General features: G+C 38.3%; 2 protein-coding genes across 2 annotated transcripts; one reads left to right on the forward strand and one right to left on the reverse strand.

Annotated features, from left to right (window-relative positions):
• Nucleotides 1-3,416: 3,416 nt before the first annotated feature.
• LOC116259249 (2-hydroxyisoflavanone dehydratase-like) lies at nucleotides 3,417-4,711 on the reverse strand. Its single transcript, XM_031636972.2, has one exon. The coding sequence runs from the start codon at nucleotides 4,608-4,610 to the stop codon at nucleotides 3,633-3,635; it is 978 nt and encodes a 325-aa protein (XP_031492832.1). The 5' UTR covers nucleotides 4,611-4,711; the 3' UTR covers nucleotides 3,417-3,632.
• Nucleotides 4,712-7,243: 2,532 nt separating this feature from the next.
• Nucleotides 7,244-19,760, forward strand: LOC116259247 (presequence protease 1, chloroplastic/mitochondrial-like). The gene is made up of 19 exons (XM_031636968.2): nucleotides 7,244-7,680; nucleotides 8,049-8,229; nucleotides 9,330-9,504; nucleotides 10,572-10,704; nucleotides 12,211-12,281; nucleotides 13,266-13,349; nucleotides 13,563-13,653; nucleotides 14,563-15,083; nucleotides 15,169-15,333; nucleotides 15,458-15,676; nucleotides 15,894-16,021; nucleotides 16,131-16,320; nucleotides 16,842-16,925; nucleotides 17,007-17,104; nucleotides 17,397-17,661; nucleotides 17,777-17,939; nucleotides 18,034-18,214; nucleotides 19,161-19,232; nucleotides 19,319-19,760. Exons 1-19 carry the CDS (start codon nucleotides 7,428-7,430, stop codon nucleotides 19,458-19,460), a joined length of 3,216 nt encoding a protein of 1,071 aa, XP_031492828.1. The 5' UTR covers nucleotides 7,244-7,427; the 3' UTR covers nucleotides 19,461-19,760.
• The last annotated feature ends 1,437 nt before the right edge of the window (nucleotides 19,761-21,197 follow it).

Genomic DNA, 21,197 nt, shown 5'->3' on the forward strand with positions numbered 1-21,197 from the left:
TCTGATCAGTTGATCTGGCCTTATCTGCCTCAGAAGCTACCCTTGGTTTTTCAGATAGAAGGAGGTGTGCAGTTTTATTGCATTATTGCAGACGCTTGTTGAGTAGGTCATGATTGGCCTAATAAAATGCAAATCAGCTCAGTCAGCACACCATTTTATCATTCATCAAAGCTTCCTTATTTCTCCATTTGGTGAAAGTCTAGGATCACCTCTCCAAATGGGGTTTTTCCTGAGCCAAGTAGTTAAGACAGACAGGTATGCCTCTTGATAAATCCATCAGCTTTAAAGTTGTAAGACTATCTGGGAGAAAACACAATGATTTTATTACATGAAATCCACTCGCAATATTGTATTATCTAGCACATCATCTCAAGATGGAGGAAATCCACAAACGTCTGTTGGTCCCTTGAGACATCCTAAGGAACATCTAAACAAACTGTTAGAACCCACAATCACCCACAGGAACACACCGATCTGATTATTCTACAGATGTTTTCTGTGGCAGGTTCAAAACTGCAAGCATAGAGAAATGAACTGCAATTTCACATCATTCTTACATTTTCTGTATTCATGAGACCATACTTCACAAGGTACAATTTGGCCCCAGAAAATTAGCATTTTCTGTCTTGCGGAGTTGAAAAGCTTTTAGGTTTCATACCTTTGCACATAAGTAATGTCAGACAAGCATTAATCAGGAAGATGCAGGATGCAAAATCCCCCGCTAATTATGTTCCTGAAGCATGGAGCAGTTGGCAAATTGTTATTGGAAGGTATGATCATATTCAATTATGTTAACATTTCTTTAGTTTCATTCTTAGCAATAAGTTCTAAGGTGTAGAGCTAAACATTGGAAGTCCTCAGGCTTTAGTTACATGGCTAGACATTCCCTACTTTACATTGTAAAGTTATTCAGTCTTTAGACCTAAATTATGACCTGCCATCCCTTTGGAAATGTGATTAAATAGAACTGACAATTGCCACCATCCATAAGAAGCAGAACAAAGAAAAGAGGGAAAAAAAAGAAAAAGAAATAGAGGGATCTGTTGAACCTTTTGCAAATATAGTCACCAAAGTACTGTATTTTTTGAATAATTCTGCCCTCGTGCAGTTCCAAAAAGAATATGAGCACATGTTGCCTGTGTATAATTTGCAGTTGCTGCAAGGTCTACCAAATTACTAATTCGTATATCAACCACCATCGGATTAGAGGATATTGACATTTTTTATTTGTATTTCCTTGAACTTAATGCTAGTTGTTGGGACTCTCGCACACAAAGACAGCTGCTTAGGTGATACCCTATATCACGATGTGTGTAACCAGGTACGGATAACAAAAATGGTGTGTACACTATACAAAGCGAATCCAAAGGCCAGCTTCAAAACACTCTCCTACTCAACTTGGCATCCGAACTGTCAGTTTTTAGGTAGCCTCTCCGAATAATGTCATGACATGTTTGTGGCAATCACAAAGACTGCATGCATCCTCAAAGGATAGGTCTTACTATCTCTTCTTATGTTTAAAAGGTTTAAGCCTCTGGTGTCCATTTTTTCCTGTCCTTCTAACTGGATGTTTTGATCTCAAAAAGCAGCAAGCAGGTTAGCAACCAGAAAATGCTGATTCCATAGAAGATGGAATCAAGCTGCTGAGACTACATTATTCCACTAATCCATTATAACAATTTGCACATTTGTTGCCTGATAAAAAGATTTGTGAATCAACACATTTACTGTTGGAATACGATGCCACTGAACAATTGTTCCTTTATAACAATAGTTGCTCAGAAGTTACCTTCACCACTGGATTAACGTGTATACCAGTTGTGGTTATCGTTTCATATCATCAGTATTCAAGGAAACCTAGGCACAAGACTGACATTGGTGAGTGATTTGGTTTCTTGATTGTTCCTTCAAAAATTCCCAAACTGCACATGCTGTGGTTGAAGCTTTAAAAACAAAAGTTCCATGGATTAATATTCAGAGCAAAAGGAATTATGGCAAGATATTTTAGCTTCTTGATTATGCTGGCACTTGGGCTCCTAGGAGATGGATAATAGTATTGTCAATTTTGAATAAAGTATTTGAGCTTAGGAGCAAACAATTACATTGTCACAACCTACCATTGAGAGGACGAATAGTAGAAGACTCAAAACACCTCCAGCTTGGTTTTGACTTCTGATTATCCTTGAACACAGTGACACCTAAGTCTTGAACAGAATGGTATGATTAGCTTATGCACATTACTCACTGCTTTAGATGTTGAACTTAACCCACAAAGTTGAGATAAATGATGCACATGTCTTCACTCTGGTTCTCTTATCGTTATTTGGTCCTGAAGAAAATAGAAAGTAACTGTGCCCAAACAAACTACACAAAAAAGTTTTTTCCTACAGAAAACATGCGTTTCTGTATAAACTTCTTTAGCAGAAATCACACGGAGGCGTTGCTTTTCCAAAAAGTCTAAATGGAGATATTCAAGAGATGGGACAAAGAGTATGAAATAATATCTACTTCCAACTTGAACCTCTATATTCACTTCAAGCAAGAAAATGTGAGGAAATAAATTAGAAATGGAGTTGCAATATCCTGCTGGAGGAACTTCCCGATCGACTCTTATACATGTTTGTGCATGGGTACGTTAGAGAGAGGGGGAGAGAAAGAGAAAGAGAGAGTGAGAGAGAGAGAGAGACTTCATCAGAATGTTGACTAGGCAAAGCTTCTTGGTTGTGTACATGACCAACAAATTAGAAGTAATATACAATACAGTAGTTTTAGTTCCAACCATTAGAGATAGGTTATTATCTTCCAGATTCAGAACGGTGGCACGAGAATCAAGGCCACAACAAAATCGAAAATAGGTCACATGAGGACTAAACAGAAAAAGTCCTAGCAAGGGATGACAGGATGGATGCCGTTTCAGATCCATGAGAGGCATCTTTTGCTCTAAGTTCAGAGATGGATGGAGCTTCAAAAAATTGTCGTTCATACGAACTGTCGTTTGTCAATAAGTTCCAGTTGATGCATGCTTGGTTCCCTTTCTGGGTGGATGAATGGGAAAAAGTTGGCAAAGATTTCTGTTTCATCTACTATCATTGGGTACAGTATTGATGCTTGTTTATCCTTTTAAGCAGCATAAATTGGGTCAGAGTCAAGTGGATTATGCCTGACATCAGTTCTTATTACTCATTTTCATTCATATCCAAGCAAGTTAGTAAGCTTGAATTTCAAGTAATGCTTACTGCTCTGTTACATAATGCATTACTGTGGCCACAGTGGGGCCATCAACATTTTTTCTGCCTTTAGAAACTAAAAACGCATAAGGTTCTACCACAATTTTCCTTTTAGGCCAGAACCTGTGTTTGATATTATTTTGGTGAACTACTTAAGCACCTAAAAAGATCACTAATATAGCAGTATCATCATACTCTTAGAAGCTCAATTCATATTCTTCTGAAGTCTATTTGATAAATCTCAAACAAAATGTTGATACATTTACAGACTAATGACTCGAAAGAGTTCTTCCCTCTACCAAATCAATCGACAAAAGCGTACCATCAATCCAAAATCTTCGCTATAATTGAACTAGAAGCCCCACAAAAAACGACTGAAAATAGCTACAGATGCACCACCATCAGTCAGGATCGATTTATGAAGGAAACGACGTGCCTCATGAGATCCTCAGCGTTCTCGCACTTACGATCAATGAGGTGGAAGACGTGGTTCTCTCCCTGGTGTTCCACAATCTCCACGGAGCCGCTCCACCCGCTGCCCGTCAGCACCTCTTCGTACCAGCATCCTCTGTCTCTCAAGAAATCGTTGCCCGCCACCAACACTAGCACGCGCCTGCACTCCAGCCGCGATATCTCCGGCCCACCGGTCGCCACCAGGTTGACCAGCGGATCATCAATCCCCGGCGTGGTGGGGCAGACCATCTCCCACACGCGGTCATTGCCCGGATTCCGCCCGAAGAAGAACGGGTGGACCAGAACGATTCCCGACACCTTGATCGGCAAGTCTTCGGCGGAAATCGGCACGAACGCCGGGGCGCCACCGGCGGCCATGGCTAGATGGTGGGCGACGTTCGCACCGGCGCTGTCTCCAGCCAAGAATAAGCGGCCAAAGTCGCCGTGTTCCTTCAGCCATGGCTCAGCTCCGGCTCCTCCTTCGGCTTGGCGCACCACCCACTGGAGGGCCGCCCAGCAGTCGAGGTAGGCAGTGGGAACGGGGTGCTCCGGTGCGAGGCGGTATTCAACGGAAACCGCGACGGCGCGAGACTCGGCAACGAGGGAGTTGAGGTAGGAGTGATAATAGGTGGAGAAGGCCGACTCGATGCAGAAGGCACCACCATGGATGTAGAAGATGATGGGGAAGAGGCCCTTCTTTTCCTCGTTCTCCACTCCCTCCTTAACCTCCTCCTCGCAGAGGGGTGGGTGGTAGAGGCGGATGGAGACGCCGGATTCCGGCTTCAAGACAACGTCTTTAGAGGTAACGCCGGTTCCTGGGTCGAGACCTGGGGGAACGAAGTCGACTGCACGGAACCTCTCGACGCGGCCATCTCTGTAGACGCGCAGGAAGGGCGGGAAATCATGGACGATCTGCGAGGACGGATCCATCTTGCTTCCCACCTTCTCCGGGGAGAGAGAGTGAGCCCGTCCACTCCAGTACTCTGGTTCGCTTCATGCATCCACAGAGTGCGTGTGACCACACTATTTCCCACATATTCAGAAAACCGTCATGTTTTGTTTAATTTCTATATTTGGTTTTTCTTGTGACTGAACTTGAAGAGCAAAGCCGCAAAAGGCAAAAAAGTTCTTGGATCAAATCTTAAATGAGTTCTTCACTTTCATAAGCGAGACTTGTATTAGATTATTGTTTCCTTCTGATCGACCAACATCAGGAGAATTTACTATTCTATTACTTTAACCATGGTTAGCAACTTTTCACGGTCATCTACTCAATCAAAATATGTTTTACGTCGCTAGAACCAATGCATTTCTTTCTTTATTTCTTTCCACGTTTAATTGATAAATGTAACTTCTAGCCTTAGGGTTTTATGTTGCGAGTAAACAGTCTCTCATCTTGGATGCAATTTTCCTGGATGTCTAAATACAAAAACACAAATTATACATAAATAAAACTTTACCGGTCCTCTTTCTAGTTAAGCAAAAACATAAATAAAATTTGTAAATTTTGACATAAATAAAGCTTCTATCCTTGCAAGCTCTTATTAAGTCGATGCTTATTGAAAACTCAACTATGTCCAAAGATTTCAAAACAATAAGTATCCCACCAGATTTCATGAATTTTTTTGGCTCCACCGCTAGGTAAAACCAAGGCATGGTAACCACACTGAACTTGCGTCTGAGCAATGGTATGTAAATGCCAAGGTCTTAGGTTCCTAATATTTAACTTTTATGAAATTGATTTAAAAACAAATTTCAAAGAAAAAAATATTGGGTTAATGACCGCCGATGTTAACGATATGATCGACCAACATGTTGGATTATTTGGGCTTCCAATATGTGATGGAATCCATTTTCTACAACACAAGTTTTAATAGTTGACCGTTGGATGAGTTGTTTTAACTATCTTTCAGTGGTGATGGTGAGAGTCGTTATTGATTTTCTTGTTTTATTTGTTATGTGAAAAAGAGTACTTTTCATTGCATTCAGAAGAACAATCAAATGACCCTCAAATAGTTTCCTTAAATCTCTTGAAGAAATGATATGATAATAAGAGCTCTGTGTTCTTACAAAACATGCTCCAAAAACACCAGGTTATTGTCCTTACTCAAATAAGTTTGTTGTACCCTTTGGCCCGTTTCTAAAAAAATCCTCGCTCTGACCCCTGATTACAAGACCCTTCGTGGGTGAGACATGTAGGTTTAGATGTGTGAACTTGTAGGTTATGTTTGTTTCACTATGGATGTAAGATCCACTGTGATTTTCCATGGATCTAAGGTCGGACACTCTCATTAGACCTTAAATCCATGGTTTTTTAAACATATAGCATGGATTTAAAATCCATGCTAATGAGATCCTCAATTCGTCCCCAAACACATCATTTTGTGCAACCCATAATGAATCATTTTGATTGTAGATCTTTTCAAAATGGATGAATGATAGAAAGCCAAAAGGGAAAAATTATTGATTAACATTGTATAACTAAAACAACCATTTCCTTTTTCTCTTTGATTTTCTTTTGGTCATTACATTTCGTTAAGAATTTTCATTTTGTCGGCTCACACACACACACACACACACATATATATATATATATCACTCTCACTCTCTCAAAAGCTTTGCAAGGAGGTGACTGTGCTAAACTATTGTGCCAAAAGCTTGTCAAAAGTCCTTCAATAGCCAGCAGCGTGCAGGAGTATGCGTAGCCCCAACATGTTGATGAAAATAAACTGTAAAAATGTTCATGAACTCGTCACCTATTTCAACTGAAAACTGCAGATGGGTCAAATTGACACCAAGGCCATATTTACGTGCATCTAATGTAGGCCAGAAGTGATTTTAGATGTCGGGATCTTAGATCGCAGGATAAAATCTAAGGGTTTCAATCTTGTCCATGAATCATAATAGAAACTTGGAAACCATGCCTTTTTAATCCATGGATATGCAGCCTCTTTGGTTAGATATTTATAATTTGATGATGGATAACAAAGATATTAAATAAATGGTACTAAATTAAATCTGCAATTTGAAAGACCTTATCAACCAGCAGATTTAGATCAGCAATAGTTTAGATCTGAGTCTTGAATATCAAGTCTATGGTAATCAAACACTCCCTAAATCAACCATCTGATTGTTTTTTTTTGCCTGAACAGATCGTCTTCCATTTTTCAGGGAAAGCGAGAGTAAAATCGTAGTGCGGTAGTTTTCACTATTGCCAAATTCGAAGCTGCTAGCCAATAATGGCTACATCACTACATTCAAATAACCAAGTTTGGCTCCTACAAAAGATGTGTTGGATGATTTTCACCCATGATAAGTTGAGAAAACTTCAGCGTTTCGCTTGTTTATCAACAAACACTAGAAAACACTAATTCTAGAACAAGCAAATCGTGTGCTCTAGCATTCTGCATTTCCGCGTCTCGGGTTGAAACAAAAACTGACCATTCCAGTGCTCAAACAACAAATCTAACATACTCGTTTGATCGCCTCAGGCAAAAACTTTAAGTTTGCTTTGTGATAGAAGATACTAGAAGGCTCCTCTATCTCTCTCTTTCTGTCTCTCTCTCCTCCCTTGGTGTTGGTGTGGAGAAAAGATTTTCTCCCTAGTGGGAGCTTACCATCCACAAAATTGACATTAAAAATGGACGCAAACTAAGCGACACTCGAACTATCTATTTCTCCGGGAACCAGTCGTCGAGTGGCGTATAAGGCTTGCCTCTTGCGCCTGGAAGTCGGGAGGGAGAAGCAATGGAGAGGGTGGTGCTGCTGCGTTCCTTATCCTGCACTACAGCTTGCAGGAGGGCTTTCCCTTCGCGGCCAAAGCTGTTCGCTAGGCATTTATCTTCTCTAAACAAGCACGTCCAGAGGACCAATAGGAGCTTTTCCCTCAGAAACAGAGGCTGCCCACGATTTATCCTGGCCCCTCATGTTCTTCTTAGGAGGAGCTTCTCGTTGACACCTCAGGCCGTTGCGACACCGTCTTCTAAGCCTACACCTCAAGGTGTGCTTCTCTCTCCTGGACAAATTTGTTGTGGACCTTTTTGTTCTACTACGTGCATGTTATGTTTGGTTCCTTCCCAGATGCTTCCGAAGGTCAAGTCAAGAAAACCCTAGAGTTCTTTGGGCTTCGTTCTTTATAAGTGGTATTTTTCTCGTATGAGTGCTCAATTTGCGACTGTTGTGGTTTTGGTTGTCTTTCTTTCTTTGGGAATGCTTCTTTCTCTCTCTCTCGATGAAAGGCGTTAGTGGGTTTTGCTCGAACTGCTGCTATGTTTATTAATGTTTGGTTTTGGGGTTCGTCACTCTTTCTTCATTTTTCTCTTTGTTTCATTAAATATTCTGCTATTTTTCTGGTGCCCTTTTTCTTAGAAACAAGTCGAACGAGTGATGTTGCTGAGAAACTTGGGTTCGAGAGGGTTTCAGAAGAATGGGTTCCAGAATGCAAGGCGAATGCAGTTCTTTATAGGCACAAGAAAACAGGTGCGCAGGTTATGTCGGTATCGAATGACGATGAGAACAAGGTTTTTGGCATAGTCTTCCGTACTCCTCCGTGAGTGCCTCTCCCAACCTTTTATTGGTTCTCTCTGTTGTTCTTTGCTCTAAAGGATGGATATTTATACGGCTGAAAAAGTGTGCTGTTTAGTCTTGTTAAGTAGTTGTCTAATTCACTTATATGAACATTGGGATTTTGTTGGCAGAAAACGTTATAGACGTATCAAACATCTGATTTACCTTCAGTCTCCTAAAAACTGAATATGCAACTTAATGTCTTAATTTAAGGGTGATATTTACTTCTTAAAAGCAGCTATGAAATGGACTTTCAGATGATCTTGTGTTCCTCGTAATGCTCTTAGGACATGTTTACAAGTTATAACTTGATGCTTGCATCGGTTGCACTGGCTTATTCTGAAAATGGGATGGATTCTCTCTTTCGTTTTCGAAATGTCTGAACTCGTTTGAGTTTCAAGCCGTCACATGGGTGCGGTGTGCGGCTGCTGGTGCAGGTGTGGATGCGGCGAATTCTAAAATTTTGGTACGGGTGTGGTCAGCATATATATATATATATATGTATGTATATATATATATTTTGTTATATAGTTAATTAACTGTTAGTAGCCTTATTTATCTATATTTACATTTTAGTCATGATAAACTTTTTGTATAAGAGCTAGTTTAGTCAAGTGCACATTTTAAAATGGTTAGTTTTGATGCAATTCAGCTGGCTGCACCGGATGTTGCTGTGTGAGAAAAGCACCAACACCACCATTGACACGCGTGTGAAAATGGGTCTGGCAGCCATTTAAGAGCATCCATATGACATATGTTTCTATACAAATGGGCTTCTTCAGAATCTTGTTTAGATTTTGAAATCTCTGCTAAAATTTATACTACTCCATGGGAAATGTTCAGTTTTTAAATTTCAGAAACGAGCCCATGGTCTGGACTCTGTTTATAGTCAGTACTTTAAACTTTAAAGATCTCTCTTGTCTGCTTACATGTATGATGCAATATTGTTACAAAAGTTCGTGCAACATTTGAGATTTGAGATACTAGAATAAGTGATCGTTCTTGCAATCTCTGTTGATTATGCTTGTAATATTGCTTCTTGAAAATCATAAAACATTTTCTGTTTGATCTTATGAAATGCAGAAAGGACTCAACTGGGATACCTCACATACTAGAGCACAGTGTTTTGTGTGGATCAAGAAAGTATCCACTTAAAGAACCTTTTGTTGAGCTCTTAAAGGGTAGCCTGCACACATTTCTCAATGCATTTACATATCCAGATCGGACATGCTATCCAGTTGCATCTACGAACAATAAGGTGATGTACCTATTATGCAATATTCAGACCTTAATTGAATAATGAATTCTCCTTGCTGAGGTTCTCTGCCCCTCTAGCTCATAGGTTCCTTCCTGATAGGCCATCCGGCATCTTATTCTATCTTCCAGTGATGTGAATCATGACCAGCTTGGTCAGCTGATTTGAGTGTCGTACTTCTATTGCACGTATCGTGCAATACAGACGATACGGGGCAATTTTAAAAAAGGGGTGTCCGAACCCCTTTTTTTACGATAAGTTTTTTAAACGTTGCCCCTTCTTCATTTCTGACCCTATTCTAGAGTTGGAGGAGAGAGAGACTGTGCCACCTTGGGGGGAAATCAATGACTTATGAATCTATGGTTATGAACTTATGATATATATGAGGTTATGTTATGTTCCTTATGGTGCTTTCTAGAATGATATTGTTATGAATTATAATGTTTAAGAGTCATGCAGGCTTTGAGCCCTTCTTTGAATGTCGGTGTTTAAAAAGACTAAAAACTAAAAATAAGAAACATAATTAGATTGTGCTGGAACTTTCACCACCAACCTTCTCAATCCCTATAAACAGGGGTGCTGGCCTTTGTGTATAGCATCAAAAGAATGGTAAGTGTCTTGAGCAAGAGTTTAGTCACGTGCTCACTTCTTTAGCTGGTGTGTGAGAGTTTCAAGTGTGTGTGCTCAAGTGCAAAGGCGTTGCTTGCTGAGGTGAGTTCTTGTCCCTCACCTTTGTCAGTTTCATCTTGACAAATAATGCAAGTATATTATTTAAATGTACTTGGTGCATTTACGTCATTACTTGTTGAGATCATTTTGTGAATTTTAGTTTTACGATACGTTATAATATTTTATGATACAACATATCTTAAAGCCGGACCGATACGGCTTACGGTATGCTTTGTACAACATTGGATTTGAGGACCATAGTGTCCTAATATGAGTTCATCACATGTCATCTTTATCTGTGTAGGATGCTAATGTAAACTCATAACTCATTGCATGTCATCTTCATCTCTTTCTTTGTTGCTATTTTCTGGCATTAATAATCTGTTTTTTCTCTTTCATAGGATTTCTATAATTTGGTTGATGTATATCTGGATGCTGTTTTCTTTCCCAAATGTGTTGAGGATTTTCAAACATTTCAACAAGAGGGTTGGCACTATGAGCTCAATGATCCTGCAGAAGAGATATCTTATAAAGGTATATAATTATTCTCTCGCTATAATGAGGGTACAAAAGTCGTTATCTGAATGGTCCTATGGATTTTCAATAGCTAGTGTTTTGGCTTTTGGACGTCATTCTTCATTCTTACTAGGTCAATTATGGCCTAAAGCAGCATACATTGCCGGAACCATTTGTTTTTGGCTAGCTAGGAAAGCTATTTGGTCTATTATTCAGCTGTTTTCTCAATTGGGAATTGATATAAATTTGAATCTCGGCATATGCCAAATAAAGAATTTTAAGAACCACCGATTAGTTGGTTTACATGGAGGACAATCAAATATCTTAACAGCATGTTTCCTAGGTTTCAGAAAATTTGGCAAGGACCAAAGGTCAAAGCCTTCTTGCTTCTAGAACACCTTCTACTTATCTCATTAAACTTCTCAAACTGCAAGAAAGCTAATGGACCATAAAGTTTAACGCTGAAAGAAAAAATGCTTTTCAATTATTAAATGATGAGACATCCTATATATATTGGCATTGGACTTTTTTTCCTGTGCTTATCTCCATAAACATGCAAAATCATAGGATATGAAATTGCTAATGAAGGCATGCAGACATGCACATGAAGAGCCCTTAATAGTGACATTAACCTTTTTTGACAATGACATACATTATATTTCTTTTCACGTTAATATTGTTGTTCATGTCCAAAGGAAAATTTGGTTAGGTCATGGGGCATAGATGCAGAAATATGTCTTAGAAAGAAAATAGAAATAGAAAAAAAATACATTCTTCACAATCTTGTGAGTGTCCAAGATGTAGTGGAGTCATGTAGTCACATAATTCACAAGACAAAATCAATTCCCAGAAACAGAAGCAAATTGTTTTAATTTATCAATTTCTCATAACAGTTTCTGTTTTCAATGCCAGAGTTGTACCGTTGGTTTCCCATTTTTGATGACCTAATTTTTCAACATTCACGGCAAAATGACAAGTTTCCTTACCTGGAATTATTGGGATGCTGTAGCATTTTCTGTAATCTTGAACTTCCTTTTTACTGAATCTATTCAAGTTGAATAAGGCTTTGGTATCACATGGATATAAATAATCAAGGGAGAAAGGAGTAACGTGGGGAGATTGATTACAAATTAGGAAAATGGGATTGTAATAGGGCCGCATGTGCCGTAGAAATTTGTGTAATAAAATGCATGGTTCGTTAGTGCTAGGCATGGCAACTTTTTCTGGAAAGAATGGAGCTTGTACTGGATATGGATGTTCCTAATAGTCTTGATCTGTTGGTTTTTGTTTTTCTTGTTCCTTAATTTTGTTTCCCTCTAAAGTTTTGCAGCTATATCATTGACTTAGATGTAGCAGTCCTTATTCATTAATGTAAGTGGTTGAAAAAATTATCCTTAATGAATTTTTCTTTATGAGACCAGTTATTGAGAAGGTTTCTTTATTAATGATCACAATCGCTTCTGGCTTGTGGAGAAACACATGGTGGTCAATATTATACTGAAGAATTTCCCTTCCTTTTCACAGGTGTTGTTTTTAATGAAATGAAAGGCGTTTATTCACAACCTGATAACATATTGTCAAGGATATCCCAACAGGTAAAGATCAAACTATCATAGTCCCTATACCTGTGAATGTGCACAAAAGGTAGAGAGACAGAAATATTCATTCACATCAATGCAGGTGCAATCAGTTTTACTTTTAGGAACCAAGTGAGAGCCATCACCTGGTGTTGATTGGTGATTGGTATCTCTTAGATGTGGTGATGGCTTGTTGTGGAGACATGACAGAAGGTTTCTTTACATGAACACTTGTTTAGAGCATTGCCACAAATATCATTTTCAGGCATTAAACAGCAAGGTTTTTCTCACGTATGATATGACAGACTTATTTTTCTAAGGAAAATCTTGGGAAAATTTTGGTAAATTTTAAAAAAGTTAAAAAAAGGAAAGGTCCGAAAAAATGTGAAAAACGTGAAAATGAAAATCTGGTAACTAAAAAATGCAAAAAAAACGCAAAAATGATAAGACAGAAAAAACACGAAAGAATGCAAAATCAATTTTTTTTCTTTTGGCATTTTTTCACAAAAGTGTATTTCTTTGGCCGACTTGGTTTTAATGTTCTTTTCACTTTTACTTTTTTGAGAAAAACGTGTTATCTGTGACACTGGTATAGAGATATAAAATCATCATTTTCTATTCACTGCAGCCTGCAGGACATGATCTAGGGCCATGAAATTTATTTATGCGATAAGAATAAAAAAATATTAATTTAATAGCTTGACAGACTAATATGTATATTGTATATGGTTCAATTTTATGTCCTATTGTTCCTTATCCCTGCTCAGGAAAATTTCTCTTTTGTCCATAATGATGCCTATTATTCATATGCTCATTGTATAAAATCTACCAATCGATCAGGAATTTTCCACCTAGTATTCAGTGTCTCATGTTTTTTATTGTGGTCAAATTTTGGATGGGCATTGTTTTATGGACTTTTATTTTCACTCGTGCTTCTGGAAAAATATTCATCGGTGATACATACAAGTCGAATCTGTCGTGGATGACATTGTTTCTATGCAGGCTCTCTTTCCTGATAATACTTATGGTGTGGACAGTGGAGGAGACCCACGGGTTATTCCCAAACTTACTTTTGAAGAATTCAAGGTTTGTGTTCACCACCTTCTGAATTATATGTCCAATTTGTTTGCATACTAACGAATTGCACAATCCTGTCATGAACAAAATCACAAGTAGTTGTGGAAAATTGTGTCATTCTCTTCTTCCTTAAATTATACTGTTCAAGAAGCATCTGTTTGGAAGCTATTAGATGTTAAATACATATAATATTGTTGTCACATTTTTGCTGATTCATTTCAGGAATTTCATCGGAAATATTACCATCCCAGCAATGCAAAGATCTGGTTCTATGGCGATGATGACCCCGATGAGAGATTCCGGATCTTAAGTGGTAGATGCTTCAGTAACTTGTCTTCTTTTTGTCTTCCTCTGAAAAGATAACCACTGCATTTCAATTGAAGATTTTCTTTTGCTTTCGGGATTAGAAAGTTTTGAAATATGCTTTTATCGGCAGTCACTTGAGACTTTAGGATGTCCAGAGAAGACTATGGCATTTCCTGCATAATATATGCAGCTCCACTTGCATTATTTTGTGTCTGTGATATATATATATATATATATATATATATATATATATATGCGTGTGGCCCGTCCATATGCCTCCGACCTCTCACGCGTGCAGCCGGATGCATTGCATTAGGCTGCATGTGTGAAAGTTTGGATGGCCAGAGGATTTAAGCTCCTCTCTCTATATATAATTTGTGTGTGTGTGTGTGTGTGTAATATATATGGCTTGTTTTATAACCTGAATTTGCTGTATTACTATCATCTTATAAACATTACCTAAAATTTGCACAATGAACCTGTTTTTGTGACTTGGCTACTTGAGGATAAGTTGAAATGTATTGGGTAGGTACTTATAAATTGGAGCTACAAAGGATGGTTGTTTTGAAGAAATTTTGAGAACGGGCAAGCATTATAGGACATTACAATATGTTTTGAAGCAAAAGGACATATAACACATAAAAAAGGAGAAATAAATGTGTTAAACTAACAAACAGCAAGAAACTTTCAGTTTTGAATGAGAAAAGTTTCCTGGTAATCATGTGGTTGAGGTTGTAAGTAATGTTCAACTACTGCTACATGTTGAGTGACAATGTTCTTGTGTTGCTTGTGATACCTTTACAAGTTGCAGATGCTATGATAAACTTTTTAACATATTCATGAATGTGACTGGGGCACATATGTAAAGTTTATGCTCTGAAGCAAAGTGTTAACTTACCTTTGTTTTTGGGGACAGCATTCTTGGATCAGTTTGATGCAAGTTCTGCAGCTGACGAATCAAAGATTGATCGTCAAAGGCTGTTTTCTGATCCTGTCAGGGTTGTTGAGAAATATCCTGCTGGAGATGCTGGTGATTTGAAGAAGAGGCACATGGTTTGCCTTAATTGGCTTCTATCTGATGAGCCGTTTGATTTAGAAACTGAGTTAACCTTTGGCTTCTTAGATCATCTTATGTTGGGAACTCCTGCCTCTCCATTGAGAAGAATTCTCCTTGAAAGTGGCCTTGGAGACGCAATTGTCGGTGGTGGAATTGATGATGAACTCCTTCAGCCTCAATTTAGTATTGGTTTGAAGGGTGTTTCTGAAGATGATGTCCAGAAGGTGGAGGAGCTAATAATGAACACCCTAAACAAGTTAGCAGATGAAGGTTTTGATGAAGAAGCAGTGGAAGCTTCAATGAACACAATTGAGTTTTCTCTTCGGGAGAACAATACTGGTTCATTTCCTAGAGGCCTGTCTTTGATGCTTCGATCCATGGTCAGTATGGGATTTCATACCTGAACTTAAACTAATGCAGAACCTCTTGGGAGTTCTTTTTTTTCATCTGATCTTATATCTTCAGGGGAAATGGATTTATGATATGGACCCATTTGAGCCTTTGAAGTATGAGAAACCTCTAGAAGCTTTGAAAGCACGGATTTCCAAGGAAGGGTCAAAAGCTGTTTTCTCACCAGTGCTGAAGAAGTACATTTTGGACAATCCTCATCGTGTTGCGATTGAGATGCAGGTATTCCTGTATAATTTGATAAGTGTATATTATTTAATAAATCAGGAATGCTGTTCAATGGTTATGAGATGTTGCCTGATGGATTAATAACTGTTGATTGTTGGTTGTCATCCACTACATGAAGCCTGACCCAGAAAAAGCTTCAAAAGAAGAAGCTGAGGAGAAAGAAATGCTACAGAAAGTCAAAGCATGTATGACAGAAGAAGATCTTGCAGAGCTAGCACAGGCAACTCAGGAACTTCGGATAAAGCAGGAAACTCCTGATCCACCTGAAGCCCTCAAATGTGTGCCAAGCCTTTCATTGCAAGATATTCCAAAAAAACCCATACATGTGCCAACAGAGGTAACCCTTATTATTCGCTGTTTCAACCTTTTTGGTGCTGGTTGTTTTGGACCTTTGGTAATGCAGACGTTAATTTTAGAAGATCGATTAATTTTGTCCCACTAGGCTTCTGAGCAAAACTTTGGTAGTAATCACATATAGTCACAGAATGGACAGATTGTTTTCTTTTTCAGTTTTTCCTAGTGTCTGTGTTGTTTGAACGCTTGGGATATTGCAGATTGGTGAGATCAATGGTGTAAAAGTCTTGAAGCATGACCTCTTCACAAATGATGTACTCTATGCGGAAGCAGTGTTTGATATGAGTTCCCTGAAGCCAGAGCTTATTCCTCTCGTACCACTGTTTTGGTGAGACACCCTTCATTAGTCTATTACTTCCACATGGTAGCAAATTCTTTTACATCTCCTTTTTCCCACAAGAGGAGTTGAAGACTTCTCATGCAAATTTTTTTGGCAGCCAATCTTTGCTTGAGATGGGTACCAAAGATATGGATTTCATTCAGCTTAATCAATTAATTGGACGAAAGACTGGAGGGATATCAGTATACCCTTTCACATCCTCAATAAGAGGGAAAGATGAGCCATGCAGTCACATGATAGTTCGTGGTAAAGCTATGGCAGGAAGAGTTGAAGACCTATTCGACCTGGTACTAGTTTCTTTCATTAAGATGCTTCAGTTGTATCTTCTCTGTATCAAAACTAGGTTGTTTTATGGTCATCTTTCTTAGTTTATGGATTCACATTTATCGAAATTGTGCTATGAAACCTGATGGTACTATTTTCTGTTAGTCATGATATGTTTCTGTTCCCTGAGTTGTTGGATTTTGTCACTGATATATGTTTAAAATATTGAGTGCTGTAGGTTAAACCATTTAATGTTGCTTACTAAATGCTACTTTCTTATTTTCTCTTTTTACACATATAGGATCCATACAAAGGCCACAAAGAGAGTTTTTTTTTTTTTCATTTTGTTTGTCTTTCAGGAGTGGAAGACAAGGCAAGGCAGATCTCAAAATTTCATTATTTTTTTCATTTTGGAGCAGCTTGGTCTCCTTCTAAACTGTTATACACCTTAGAGATGTCTGTATTTCCTCCACTCCGGTTAGCTGTGTCACACATAGTAATTAGTGATTATCCGGGTCGACTAAGCATATTATCCTGCTTTCAGATGAACACTGTACTCCAGCAAGTTCAGCTCACTGATCAGCAACGGTTCAAGCAATTTGTCTCTCAAAGCAAAGCAAGAATGGAGGTATTAATGAAAAAGCAGTTGTATTGTTTATAATTTGGTTGTACTTAAACTTCATTCTCATATAATTCACCATTTCTGCAGAATCGATTGAGGGGCAGTGGTCATGGTATAGCTGCTTCAAGGATGGATGCAAAGTTAAATGTTGCAGGATGGATTTCTGAGCAGATGGGTGGTATCAGGTAGGAACATTTTGTTATTTTAGTTTGAAGATCCATAAGAAGTAATCATAAAATGGTGCTGCACTTAATCGCCTGCATGAAATGCATGATTTACTGTGCGTGCATGTGCATGTGTTTTTTATTCTCTTGTCATGTTGTGGAAAATAACTAGTTCTGTTCATGAAATCATCATGTTTTCCTCATGGTACCATGACTTTGTCCGTCTTATGTGCTGCTATATTTAGCTCATACGTGATATTTTCCGTTATGCATCTTTAATATATCTGAGCTGTATCCTCTTGTTTTTCTTCAGCTATCTGGAATTCTTACAAAGCCTTGAAAAACAAGTCGACCAAGAATGGGAATCCATTTCCTCCTCTCTTGAGGAGATACGCAGATCATTACTCTCCAAAGAGGGCTCCCTGATCAATTTAACTGCTGATGGCAAAATCCTGTCAAGCACAGAGAAGCACGTAGCCAGATTTCTTGATTTGCTTCCTAGGGAGAAGGCCACTGCAAATGTTTCTTGGAATGGTCTCCTTTCTCCGGGGCATGAGTGCATAGTTATTCCTACCCAGGTAAGGAAGTTACCTTTGATTGTATTGCTTGTGTAGAATACCTGATAGTTCATCTTCCTTCTTTTTTTGTTTATCTAAGCAACTGGAGAAGCTCACGATTTATTCCTTTCAATAGGTGAATTATGTTGGTAAGGCTGCTAATCTTTATGAGAATGGTTACCAGCTAAATGGTAGTGCCTATGTCATTTCAAAGTATATAGGAAATACATGGCTGTGGGACCGAGTTCGTGTAAGTGGTGGTGCATATGGAGGATTCTGTGACTTTGACACACACTCAGGTACTTTTTTCCTATCAGATTTGGAGCTTCACTGTAATCCGCACACATGGTTTTTTTCCTAATTCTTGATATATTGACTCTTGTTCAATTTCAGGTGTCTTCTCTTATCTATCATATCGAGACCCAAATTTATTGAAGACTATAGATGTATACGATCGAACAGCAGATTTTCTTCGTGAAATAGAGTTAGATGAAGATTGCCTTACAAAAGCAATTATTGGAACAATTGGAGATGTTGACGCATATCAACTGCCAGACGCCAAAGGCTACAGTAGGTATGAAAGTCATCTATACAAGTATTGAACATTTATTCACGTGAGTATTCTCATGTAGGAAAGATAGCTAGTAACGTTTTGCCTGATGTGGCAATCGGATTGTAGTAGAAATATATCCTTTCATTAATTTTCTTTATGAATTCATCAGACCTTATACAGTTTTGATCTTTTTTGTTATCTTGAGCATATTAAATACATGTAAGTTTGAAACAATGTAACCTCGCAGCCAAGGAAAATTGTTAGTAGGCTAAGTGCCGCCTTTCCTGACATGAATCACAATGCCATGAGGAACTGACTATTATCTCTTGAAGCTGACCTTACAATGTAAAGGACATATATGTACTGTTCATTCTGCGCATTCAAAAGCTGTAAAATTTGTGGACATGATTTTATGAGTCGTTTGCGGCGTCTTCTTTTTTTCCATTTTTGTAGTTAGAGTTTCAATCTTTCAAGAACTCGATCTTGTACATGTACACTTATCTCAATGACAGATTTTTTTTTCCTTCCATGTCTTTGTTCCATGGCTGTAATATTGAACATTCAACAGAAACATGCATTTGGGACAAAAAGCACGTTTATCTGCACTATTCAAAAAAGTTTTTGAACTATCGACTGGAACGTGAATTTCTGGGCTTTGGAATTAATTCTTAGTGCTTTGTCCAAACTGAAGTACTGATCTCTTTTTTCCATATTCTGTTTATTTTTTGGCCTCTTGGTACCCGTGTCCATGTAAGCATGTACATAAACTAGGTCAGCTAGTCCAAGCATTGGGACTTAGTGATTTGTGCTGTATTCCAATGCCCCTTGAGGGGTCACTGCATTTTTTTGATCAGTTGGGGGGAACTACTCGTAAAGTAAGAATGAAAGTAAACTGTTTTAACGAATTGCTTAAACTTGCTACATTGGATCTGTATCATGAACTTAATGTGATCTTTTGTATTCTCAGTTTGTTGCGGCATTTGTTAGGCGTTACAGAGGAGGAAAGACAGAAGAGGCGTGAGGAAATCCTCTCTACGAGGTTGAAACTGCGATCTCTTTCATGTTTGAATTGTCACTGTATGGCAAGCTATGCTTTTTGCCCTGATTCCTTTTTTCTTTGGTCAGTGTGAAGGACTTCCGTGAGTTTGCAGAGGCGGTTGATGCAGTTAGACACAAAGGGGTTGTCGTTGCTGTTGCATCTGCTGATGATGTTACGACAGCACACAGTGAGCGATCTGGATTCTTTGAAGTCAAAAAGGTCCTGTAACAATGTCAAGTGGCATGGCAATATTTGGGACAATTTTTTAAGGCTAAATTTTTCTTCAAGCCTTTCTCAATCTAATTCCTTTAGCCCCTTAAAACAGGGTGGAATTATATATCAGCCCAGGCGATATCGACATTATTTGTCATTGTTTGGGTATTTTTGCATATAAAAAGGCTTGCAGCTCCGTTGTTGTATCTATAAAATAATATGAGGTTTTACTGCATCGATTTCTATACTTGTGAGGGGGCTTTTGTAGATGACTGCTGATTGGGAGCAAAAAGTACTTTGGCTGCAGATTTTTTATGATTAGTGTTGTTTATGCGTTTTCATGTATTGGCTCGGACATGGTTGGCCGTCGATATTATTCTTTAGATGACCAAATGCTTTTTCGGTGTTAGATGTATAATCTGCTTAACAGAAGATAATCCCCTTTTTTAAAATGATACAGTAGGAGTGAATCCCATTCTTAACAACTGCTAGTAAAGCAATCTATGTGAAGGTTTTTCTGTCGGAAAATTTATGATGGCAGGACTTAGGTGTCTGTATCATCTGTCTAGTTTGTCATACGATGGATGGTGGTGTCCACGCATCAGCTACCAAGTTGAAGGGCTCAGCTTTGTGTAGAGATGTTGGTGACAAGTACATTCATAAATTCATTATTTTTGGAGGACTTGCGCAAGTTCGCGTGCTCCAAGCTCTCAGTAATGAGAGCCTTTGCTTTTTCCGAACATTCAGTGATGCGGAAAAAAATGCTCAACGCTAAGAAACTGTGAAGTATAGCAGATGCTTTTCCCTGTTTGCACTTGTCATCTACTTTTTGATAGCAAAGCAATGCATGGTGCGTTGGAGATCCTTAAAAGCTGACCAAGGGAAATTGGAAAACCATCTTGACTCTAGTGCAAGATCATGCGGTCATACAATGGCAAGGGAGGTTTTGACTGCCTTGAAATTTGATTCTAGAATTAAAATTCTAAAAGCAAAATTTCACCGTAAACTGAAATTGAGTTTTAATTTCTCTTTATGTTTGATGTACGGAATTTTGATTCTGCAATTGAAAATGATGTGTTTGTTAAGATTCAAGAATTGATGAATTAAAACCATGATGACATGTGTCCTAGAGAGAAGAAAAAAATTCTAAAATTTTGGAATCATAATTCCACCCTCAGCTATGCTTGAGCAGCCCAAATGGCCAGCCCTTGGATTCAAACAATGTGTGTGTGTGCGCGCGCATGTGTGTGTTTTTTATGCAGTTTAGTAGATATGGTTGATATAAACATGTATGTTGATGAGCAGAGGATGTGTCTTGTGATTCATCTAGTATTTCGTTCATTTTTTTTTATCAAGAGGTTTATCATAATGTAGGCAAATTGTGCATCCATATAGAGATGTTGGATCTCTTTTTGTCCATAAGATGATTCATAGTCATTCAAGGAATTGCTTGGACTTATTACACATGAACAAATCCACGCATATGACGATATGTATTACCTTAAGAGCTCCATTTTCTTTTTGCGGATGTTTGTGTCATTAGTGTAGAAGAGCAAGTAGCTATATTGCTTCTAACCATTGTACATAATGAGTGCAATCGTACAACTCAAAATGTATTACGAGCAATTTGTCGACTAGTGCAGAATTACATCCGAACGGCCCGACAATAACATTCTAACCAAAATTCGAATATGTTATCATTTTTATCCATATTTTTAGGTAATTTTACAATATACATTTTTTTTTGGTAAC

The sequence above is a fragment of the Nymphaea colorata genome, chromosome 8, assembly GCF_008831285.2.
Source record: "Nymphaea colorata isolate Beijing-Zhang1983 chromosome 8, ASM883128v2, whole genome shotgun sequence".
In the NCBI taxonomy this organism is placed as follows: domain Eukaryota; kingdom Viridiplantae; phylum Streptophyta; class Magnoliopsida; order Nymphaeales; family Nymphaeaceae; genus Nymphaea; species Nymphaea colorata.